The 10496-nt window shown below is 40.7% G+C and overlaps 1 protein-coding gene across 1 annotated transcript in view; it reads right to left on the bottom strand.

Annotated features, from left to right (window-relative positions):
• The window catches only part of dnajc8 (DnaJ (Hsp40) homolog, subfamily C, member 8), a 35612-nt gene that overhangs the window by 24723 nt on the left and 393 nt on the right, over positions 1-10496 (bottom strand). The window contains exons 2-3 of the mRNA XM_048613287.1: positions 5192-5293; positions 1803-1859 (exon numbers count right to left, since the gene is read on the bottom strand). Of these exons, the coding sequence (XP_048469244.1) occupies positions 1803-1859; positions 5192-5293 (159 nt within the window). The remainder of the gene's footprint in view (positions 1-1802; positions 1860-5191; positions 5294-10496) is intronic.

Genomic DNA, 10496 nt, shown 5'->3' with positions numbered 1-10496 from the left:
ATTTATGAAGAAAATTATTTATGAAACATGCACATTTCAAGATAATCAGACTCTACAGAACTCAGTAGTGAGGTAACTTTCAAATACACAGAATATACATTTTAATGTGTGAAAGACTTCAATCCTACTTGACAAATTAAAGTATATTCTTAATTTTTATTTTCCCTTTCTAATTTTCACCCTAAAGTCTTGTCATTACCTAATTTCTAATTTACTCTCCATTTGTTCCATACTTTTCAGTGCTTCAAATTCAAAATATTAAAAGATTTCCTGGTCCTTTTCCTTCAATATCGATGGAACTGAAAGTGTCAAAAACTACTTAATGCAACTGCTGAATTAAGGCTAAAATGAAGCCTTAACTAGCAGCTAAGGTTAAAACGGAAATTTGTATGGAACTCACTGCATTATAAAAAATGTGTTGACACAGCATTAGTACTGCACTCAAATATGAGCCCACAGCAAGGAACAAATAGTGACACTACGTACATGATTAATCTGACTCCTGATCCCAGTAACTCAGTCAGCAAATAAACAAAGTCTGCCATAGTACTGAGTCACACACACCAGGAGGATCCAAATCTGAAGTGTGAATCGTGTCAAATTAGCTGTTTGGAGCTGGAAATAGAGCACAGCACCACCATAGGCCTCCAGTGTGCTCAGATTAGGATTGTTTTAAAAGACATTCAGCCAGAGATCTTGCTCCTGATCGTTATCCAGTGACCACTGCCTGAAAGTACATACGTGTGGACGCTGGGTAAGGGTAGCCTGACGATACTCACTGTCTGGGCTCACAGCTGAAGAATGGCCACTTGGGCGAGGTACCGAAGGGCTGCTTGCACCCAGAGAACCATACCCCAACGTGAGTCAGCACCTTGAGGAGGGGAGAGAATTTGGAAAAAAGTGTCGATTTTCACAGGCTAGTAAAGGATATGCTATGTTTAGTTCATGATTTGGCCCCAGTGAATTAAACTAAGAAACACTGGCGAATTTCTTTAACATGATTAAATTGCTTTTAATTCATTTAATAGAGAAAAATTCAAAATAGTTTTTTTAAAAAAGAAACTAAGCAACAGTCAGCTTTAGTGTCAATTCCTGTTAAGTGAATAACTTGCTTGGACACAAAAAATTCCCTTAATAAGAGTGCAGTGAATTGTTAGAGGATTAACTGTCATACATTTCCTCCTGAAGGTGTTGACTCACGCTGGAGATTGGTTCCACAGGCACTATCTCACCAATAGCTGGCCTTCACATGAAGGATTCAGCATCATCAAGCTATCCTATACGGGAGTCATCACAGTCAAGCCCAGTGCTGATTTCATCCAATGTCCCCACAAGTGCACTTTCTAGACAGGACTGCTAAAGCCCCAACCACTGCCCAGGCTGAGAGCAGAACCCAAATTTTTCTGGTTCAAATGGATCAGTTGCATTTTGTCTTTACCAAATGGGCCAACAGTTCCGAGGGAGGATGGGTCGGAAGAAGCAGAGAAAGATTTTATTGTAATTTCTATTAACTTGCCTTGGCTTTGAATGGTAAATAGTTGAAACGACAGACATCATGCAGCATATTATTACTAATGATAACTGCATAAGGTGAGTTCTAACCAAGGAAAAGTACATATAAATAGGGAAAAGTATTCACTTAACAAGAATTTTCAACTAAAATAACATACAATTAACAAAATGTATTTAATGTAAATAAAAATTGCTTCTGCATTTTCAATTTTTATTCACTTAAAGACACCGACTGTACCCATGGTCTTTGCTACCTTAGCCTGTAGAATGGTAAACTGAGATGTGTCTACCTGTCTGAACCGCTTTTTCAGCTCTTCATCTGTTGCTTCAGGATCTATCTGTAACACCTGTGTAACAAAGCATACAGCAACAACCACTATAATAGATTTAGCTTTTAGTTTTGTAGGCCACATTAAGAAATTAAAATAGAGCAAGTTAACTAAATGGAAGAGTTGTTATTACAGTATGATTCAAAAGTTACAATTTGCAAAGACTTCACATGAATTTCGGTACGAAACTTACAAAATGGTTTCTAACGAATGAAATGAACAAAGGTGTTGAATGCGAAAATAAAGGCAATCAATAGTTGATTTCTATCCTCATCCAAAAACAAAAATCAGGGGAGAGTTTCCAATGGGGTGTAATTTTTCAGCAAACAACCAAATCAGCATAAAAGATTGAGGAATATTAAATACAACTTACATCCAGCACAAATCAATTTTCCACAATCTTTGACATTGTCCTTAAAATAAAATACCAGCTGCAAGTCAGCCCTACCTGCAAGCTGGAAGCTACGGGGCTAAATGAATGAGCAATGAGTTTGGCCCATTTGCATCCGTATGCAGACCTTCAACAAGACTCTTCACACTCTTTTTCACAAGAATTTGTTTGGTAAAAGACATTATAGGCATCTTTTTAAAAGAATCCATAAATATTAAAAGATAATTAATTCATTCTGAAGTGACCAGCATATATGATGAAACCAGTTAGTGATTCTGCATAGTTCAGTCATTTTCAGTGATTTAAAATCAAGTTACTTGCAGGTGTTGGACAAGACAATCTGATTAAAACGGAGATAAATTTTGCAATAATTTCATTTTTGGCTGCATTAATAAAACAGTACCATATTAGCATTCTTAATTACATCCAGGGATTATTTTTTTTTAAACACAAGGGAAAAACAAAAGAAAGAGTTAAATCCTAAAATTTCTGCCTAATTGTACTGGTTCATGGAAGACTCAAGTCTGTGATATGCAAATTAGTTTTTGGAGAGAAACCTGAATGAAAACTTTTGAAAACTGCTGCAATTTTGAACAAAAGTGTGCCTGGGTTGTGTATCAAGCCCAAAGCGGAAACTATCACTTCATACAAATGTCAACAAGGTCAACAACATAGGACTGTCATCATAACAAAATTCCCCAAAACATTTCACAGCTGCTTAAACATTAAGTTGATGATGAACATAGAAGACATGATAAGAAGCTGTTTAAAGACTTACAGATGAAAGAGGAGGAGTACACCATTTGGCCCCTTGAACCTTCCCTGACACTTTGTAAGATCATGGCTGATCTGACTGTAATCTCTGATCCAGATTCCAGCCAAACTCTGATGACTTTTTAACTTCCTTGCTTACCAAGAATCTGTCCACCTCAGTGACAAAAATATTCAAAAACTCTGCTTCAACTGTCTTGTCAGGAACAAAGTGCCAACGGCATTCAATGCAGAAAAAAATTCACCATCTGTTTTAAAATTACAATCCCTTATTTTTAAAACAATGGTCCCCAAGTTTTAAATTCTCCTAAAGGCAGAAACATCCTTTCTGAAGAAGGGTCTAGGCCCGAAACGTCAGCTTTCCTGCTCCTCTGATGCTGCTTGGCCTGCTGTGTTCACCCAGCTCTACACCTTGTTATCTCTCTACATCTATCCCGTCTACGTTTCATTGAATGTCGTAACAGTGGAGAAAGAGTGAAGAGGTCTAGAGAGAATTCCAAAGCTTAGTTGCTGGACATCTGAAGGCAGGTCATCAATAATAAAGTGGTGGAAATCAGAGGTGAACAAAAGGCCAGAATTGACGGTACAGAGTATTCAGAACTGAAAGCTATAGATAGGGAGGGGTAAAACCAATGAAGAACTTCAACAAAGAAATACATCTTTTAAATGTGAAGCATTACTAGACCGGAACCTATAATAAGTCAGCCACAACGGGTGATAGGCAAGTGGGATTTGGCACAAGTCTGGATATAGGCTGAGACAAAGTTTTCAGCACATTCTGAAGGGTGGGAAATGAAACAGCCAGCAAAGAAAACTTTGGAATAATCAAATCTGGATGCGATCTCAGCAACGATGAGGGTTTCAGCAGTAGAATGAGCTAAAGTCTGGATGGAGAGATTGACAAATTGTATCATCTTCAAATGAGCCAGCTCAGCTTTTGGCTGACTAAGGAGAGAAATAAAAATGTATTTGACGACCAGGACCTCAAACTCAATATCAAGGTTATGCTTTACCATACAGAAGTTATTCTGCGCTTTGAAAGTCTTTGGAGCCTGGAACTGTTGAGCAGGCAACTTAAAGGGCACTGGAGAAGTACCACCAGCAGTGCCTTCACACTAGAACCTCAAAATCCAAAGCCAAGAAAGGCGATCCCACAACTGCAAAGCCAACATCAAGATGCTCGTCACTCCATATCATGAGCTGATTTTTGTTCATGATCTCTGCCACCAGATTCTTGAAGAAACTGCTCTACACTGAAGCTGGTCATGCCAAACGTCACTGCTGATTCACTGAAGACCCCGACTTGTGACGTACCCACGTGAAGAAGGTCCATTCAGGAGGCACAAAACAAACTGAGAGACTTTATCAGGAAAGCACAGAGTAGTAGAAGAGGAGTTGGAGAAAGTATACAAACCTCCAAAAACCTCATGTAACTGATCATCCAATTACCACCTGGTCCTACACGTGAGAGTCTGCAGACCATGCATTGGACTTAACTATCTCAGAAAAGCGTGGAAACATTTCATGTCATTCTTGATCCCAAGGAATTCCCAAAGGTAAAGGAGGAGTAAGAATGGAGATGGAAATATGCAGCTTTGGCAATTAGAGTATATAGATTTGGAAGTTTGGGCCAAACACCAAACACTAGTTTAGGCTGGGAAGGAGGTCAGAAAGGGGGTTGGATTGTGCAGCTACTAAAGGCAATTTCCATCAGTATCAAAGACAACGGCTTGGATAGGTTTTATGCTTAGCCAGTATTGAATGATGGACAGGTAGTATAGTGTAAAGGTGGTCAAGGATAGTCAAGAGAGGTGGTGGTGGTGAGGTAAAGCTGATTGTTGATCAGGATACCTGTGGAACCTGACAATGTTTTAAAATGATGTAGCCAAGGGAAAATTGTAGATGAAAAATACAAAGCAACCAAAGTTTCAAGATTAATGGGCAGCAGACATTGCAGAATACATTGAGTGTACAATTGGATAGGTAAGAACTTAATCAGATAACGGCAACTCCACTCAGCTGGATAACTGAAGAGAAACATAGAGGAGAATTGGATTCATCTGACGGACAAAGGCAAAAAGATATAGAAAAGTTAAAAAGATGGACAAGAAAGGATAGTCAGTGACATGGTATTTCAGCAGTCCAAATATACAGCAACTGAAAAACTACAGAAGTTGGAAATACTTACTTCGAATGGATTTAGATTGATATAGGTGGATCCAGGTCTCGTCAGTCTTTCAATTTGCTGTTTTGGGGTCAGGACAGAGTCCCTTTTTTCAATCTGTTTTACCTGCAAGAATATGAAGACTGCAGTTACCAAACATGATTTTTAAATTATGAACACATATCTTTTACGGGTACAGTATTAAAAATAAATTGACGACTGTGGTAAGCAAGTCCAGTCACAGCATCTTAACAAATGTGTAGAGTGTTGCCTACCAGATCATAGGGGTATTTTCTTGCAGTGATTTAAGCTGAGGGTCACCATGCCTCATGCAAGGGGAGAGGTTGAGAAGGGAAGCCCTCCACGGTAACCTCAGCTAGTGCGGGAATTGAACCAATGTTGTTGGCATCACCACGTATGACAACCAGCTGTCTAGCCAACTGAGCTAACTGACCCCCAATAAATATGTAACAGCAACCCTTTGCATTTATATAGTAAACATAGTTAAGCATCCTAAGGAACTTTGCAGAATATTCACCATACAAAATGTACAAACCCATAGAAGGAGACATTAGGATGGATGACTAAAAGCCAGGTCAACAGGGTTAGGTTTTAGGTAGCATCTTAAGTAGCCAAGAGCCTTGGCAGCTCAAGGTACAGCCCTCAATGTGGAGTGATGAAAGTTGGGGATGCAACAAGAGGCCAGAATTGGAATAATGCAGATATCTCAGAGGCTTGTAAAGTTATAGATTACAGAGACAGAGGGATATTGTAAAACCAGATATATTTGAATACAAGGTCAAGAATTTTAAAATCGAGGCATTCTTTAACTGGGAGCTAATGTAGGTTAGCAGCTACAGAAGTGATGGCCGAATGGGATTTGATTGTAACTTACATACGGGTAGAATTTCGGATCATCTTAAATATAGAGCACATTACAGAAGGAGGCAGCCAAAGGGTGCATTGGAAGTCAAGTCTAGAGGCAACAAAATTATTTGTATAAACAGACATGATGATAGGAACAAGATATAATCAAATTGCGATACTACATGGTTATGTAAAAAGGTATTGCAGTTACTGTAAAAGGAAAACAAAAACTTCAGAGAAAGTGAGAAAGGGGAGAAAAGGCTCTTTGTAAATGGAAATGAAAATGAGCTTATGGCACACTGATAGTGTCCCTACCCCTGAACCAGGAGGACCAGATTCAAGTCCCACCTGTTCCAGAAGTGTGTAATAACATCTCCAAACAAGTTCGTTAGAAAAATAGATTAAAATTAGGGTTATTGATATTTAACAAGAAATTCACAAATTTATTTTCAACAGTAAAAGTTTTTTTAAAAAATTCTCTTAAACGGGATGGAAAAAAATACTGACTTTTTCACAGCTTTAACAAAAAGGAGATCGAGATAAAATACACATTATTTAGGATGTGCGCTTGTATGTTTTAAGCTGTGCAAGCCTTGATTACATAAGTTGCAGTGTGCACCTACTCTAAATTCACTCACTGGTAGGAAAGAAAACAGAAGCAGGACGATTTAGGAATTTTGAGCTACTTAGAGTCCTATTGTAAGTCATCGTTGCTTTATAGTGCAATGAAGATCAAGGCAGGGGCAAGATGCGAATTAGAAACTTACAGTACCGCGTTTGCAGCAAATGGGAAAACGGCTGGGGGCCTCAGATCGTCGTATACCCTGGTTATTGCCTCCAACTTAATTCAGCCAACATCCTGCAGAACAGGTGAGGAGCACAATCTTAAGGGGCAGATTCGGTAGGGTGCTTTTTGACCTTCCTTTGCTAGGGAGTAAGAAGGGGAGAATTCACAAAGCAAACTCAAGCCAAGAGAAATGTCTCTTTCGTATTTCTTTGTTAGGCATTTCGAGCATTGTTTGCAGTTCTTGTTGGCACACCATAGGAAGGATATGGAGGCTTTGGAAAGGGTGCAGAAGAGGCTTACCAGAATGTTGTCTGGATTGGAGTGTATTAGCTGTAAGGAGAGGTTGGACAAATTTGGATTGTTTTTGCTAAAAGCTTCAGAAGCTGAGGGGCAACCTGACTGAAGTTTATACAATTATGAGAGACATGCATAGTCGAAGTCTTGTTCCCAGGGTGGAAATGTCAAATACTAGGGGGCATAGGTTTAAGATCAGAGGTGGAAAGATTTAAAAAGGACCTGAGGAGTAACTTTTTCACACAGAGGGTAGTGCACGTATGGCATGAGCTGCCAGAGGAAAGGGTGGAGGCTGGTACAATTACAACATCTAAAAGGCATCTGGATAGGTACATGAATAGCAAGGGTTTAGAGAGATATGAGTCAAATGCTGGCAAATGGGTCTAGGTCAGTTTGGGATGTCTGGTCGGCACGGACGAGTTGGACCAAACGGTCTGTTTACATGCTGTATGACCCTATGGCTCTATACAAGTAGCTGATGACAAAACAATCTGAAAATTAGAGGTTGAAGACTAAAGGCTTAAAAAAGTCTTCTGACAAGGAACTGTATAATAGTACTGCAGTTTTCATGATCTATCACAAAACGCAAATGTTATTGTTCAGTTCAAATGCGTTTCGCTTTGTTTACCTTTTATTACCATTAATACTACGAACCACCATATTTGTATAAAATCAAAGTCACCATAGCATACAATTAACATTATGCATGTAATGCAGGATAAGCCCATAGTAACAACAAATAAAGACCTATTTAGATTATACAAACAAAGCAAAGCAAAAAATCAAACTGGGTTTTAGAAGCTATTTTCTAGTATGAGCTCATTTTAACTTACCACCTTCTAAAGGGTCAGCAATCTTCAGCCAGAGTACCAATTGGATGATTCACCGTGGCCTCCACCCGTGGTTCCCAGCATTCCAGATAGCAAGCTTCAGCCAATTTAATTCACTCCACATGATATCAAGAAATGGTCGGGGGTACATGGTACTGCAAAGGCTAGGGGCCCTGACAACATTCCGGTAATAGTGTTGAAGGATTGTGCTCCATAATTTGCTGCTCCTGTATAGTTACAACACTGGCATCTACCCAATGTGGAAAATTGCTCGCATGTGTCCTGTACACAAAAAGCTGGAGAAATTCAACTTGACAAATTCCCACGCATCAGCCTACTCTCGATCATCAGTAAAGTGATGGAAGGTGTCATCAAGCAGCACCTGCTCAGCAATAATCTGAGCAGTGATACCCGGTTTGGGTTCCATCAGGGTCACTCAGCTCCTGATCTCACGACAGCCTTGGTCCAAACATGGACAAAAGAACTGAATTCCAAAAGCGAGGCGAGAATGACAGGCCTTGATATCAAGGTCACAGTTGACCGAGAGTGGCATCAAGCAGTCCTAGCAAAACTGGAATCAATGGGTATCAGGGAGCAAACTCTTCACTGATTGGAATCATATTTGGCGCATAGAGAGATGGTGTGGTTGTTGGAGGTCAGTCATCTCTTCTCCAGGACATTATGTAGTGTCCTAGGCAGACCATCTTCAGCTGGTTCATCAATGACCTTCCCTCCATAAAGTCAGAAGTGGGAATGACTGCCAAAGATAATGTTCAGCACCATTCATGAGTCCTCAAATACTGAAGCAGTCCATGTTCAAATGCAGTAAGATCTGGACAATATCCAGGTTTGGGCTGACAAGTGGCAAGTAACATTCACACTATACAAATGCCAGGTAATGACCATAAATAAGAGACAATCTAACCACTGCCCTTTGACATTCAATGATGTTACCATCACTGAACACTCCACTATAAGAGATGAGTCAGGAATGTGATGGAATACTCCCCATTTGTCGAGATGAGTGCAGATCCAACAACAGTTAAGAAACTTGAGACCATGCAGAACAAAGCAGCCGCGTGATTGGCACCACATCCACAAACATCCACGCCCTCAACCAGTGACGCTCAGAAGCAGCAGAGTGGACTATCCACAAGATGCACTTTAGGAATTCACCAACGATCCTTCAACAACAACTTCCAAATCCGCTTCCATTTAGAAGGGTAAAGGTAGCAGATATCTGGGAATATCATCACCTGCAAATTCTCCTCCAAGCCACTCACCATCTTGACTTGGAAAAATATTGCTGCTCTTGTTGCTGGGTCAAAATCCTGGAACTCCCTCCCTAATGGCATTGTAGGTCAAGCCACAGCATGTGGACTGCGGCAATTCAAGAAGGCAGTTCACCACTTCTTAAGGGCAACTAGGGTCGGACAATAAATGCTGGAATGGGCAAAGGCTGACCTTGCCAGTAATGTTCAATTCATGAACAAATAAATGTATCACAGTACACTCATACCCATTATCCTAACCCTGTTCCCTGCAACAACACACTTACTTAGCAGCCTTCTTCCCAAATCCATTCCTACCAATCACAATCCCCTTCTTCTCCACCCAAATTTCTCAGTCTTGCCCAGACTCAGTTCTTCATCGCTGCTACCAGTGGATGGCTGCAGATCTTCCTCACCTGGCGTCCACATTGCCATGGAAAGGTGAGGTGCCTCCCCAGTGATTGGAGCTTGGACCCTAAGAGCTTAATTGGTTATGGGGAATGCTGCCACTTGCATTACGAGGTGGTTGACTTGGTTGAGTTGGTAGCATCAAGGTCCACAGGAGCTCATGCCAGCAGCTGCTGCGAAGAGTAGGAAGTAGCTGAGACCACAGTCACGCAAAACCTCCCTCACCTGCCCAGCCAGGGGCCAGAACATGAAGCCAAGCGAGGCTGCAGTTGAGTCTGGGCCAACTCGCCATCCTGCACCAACATCTGTAAACTGCAGAGTTGAAAAACCAGGAAGGTGGTCTAGTTCAGAAAAGGCTGAACAAGGGAGCTGCTGATATTGGGGGCCTGGCCTCTATTTCATCAAATAAAAAAATGCAGGTAATAATTGGCAATGGGTTAAACAAAGAGGGGCTGAGTGATAGCTTCTCCAAGCAAGCAGAGTTCTGAAAAAATATTTTAAAAGGGCAAAATTCTAACAGCCAAAGTCAGAATTCTGCCAAATGGAAATTTTGCAATTATAGATCAGAATTTCATTCCTAGTTAGATATGGAGCAAGAACAGCCATCACTGGGCACATTACCCCCAAATAACTATTTGACTAAACAGTATTACACGACACATGCATTAATTAAAGTAGGTAATACATAGATTACAATTTGTAAAAACTCTCCACTCTTCACCTGCCGCCCTCCCTCACACTCTCCCTTCCTCACTCACTGTCCCCTTCACTCGCTCGCTCCCTCCCTCACTAACCCCCTTCCCTCTCCCTCACTCACTAACGCCCTCCACCTCCCTTCCCTTCTCCTCCTCCTCCCTCCCTTCTCCTTCTCC

The sequence above is a fragment of the Rhincodon typus genome, chromosome 27, assembly GCF_021869965.1.
Source record: "Rhincodon typus isolate 14 chromosome 27, sRhiTyp1.1, whole genome shotgun sequence".
Lineage (NCBI taxonomy): Eukaryota > Metazoa > Chordata > Chondrichthyes > Orectolobiformes > Rhincodontidae > Rhincodon > Rhincodon typus.
The sequence above is the reverse complement of the archived record's forward strand: the minus strand, read 5'-3'. Positions and strand labels throughout refer to the sequence as shown.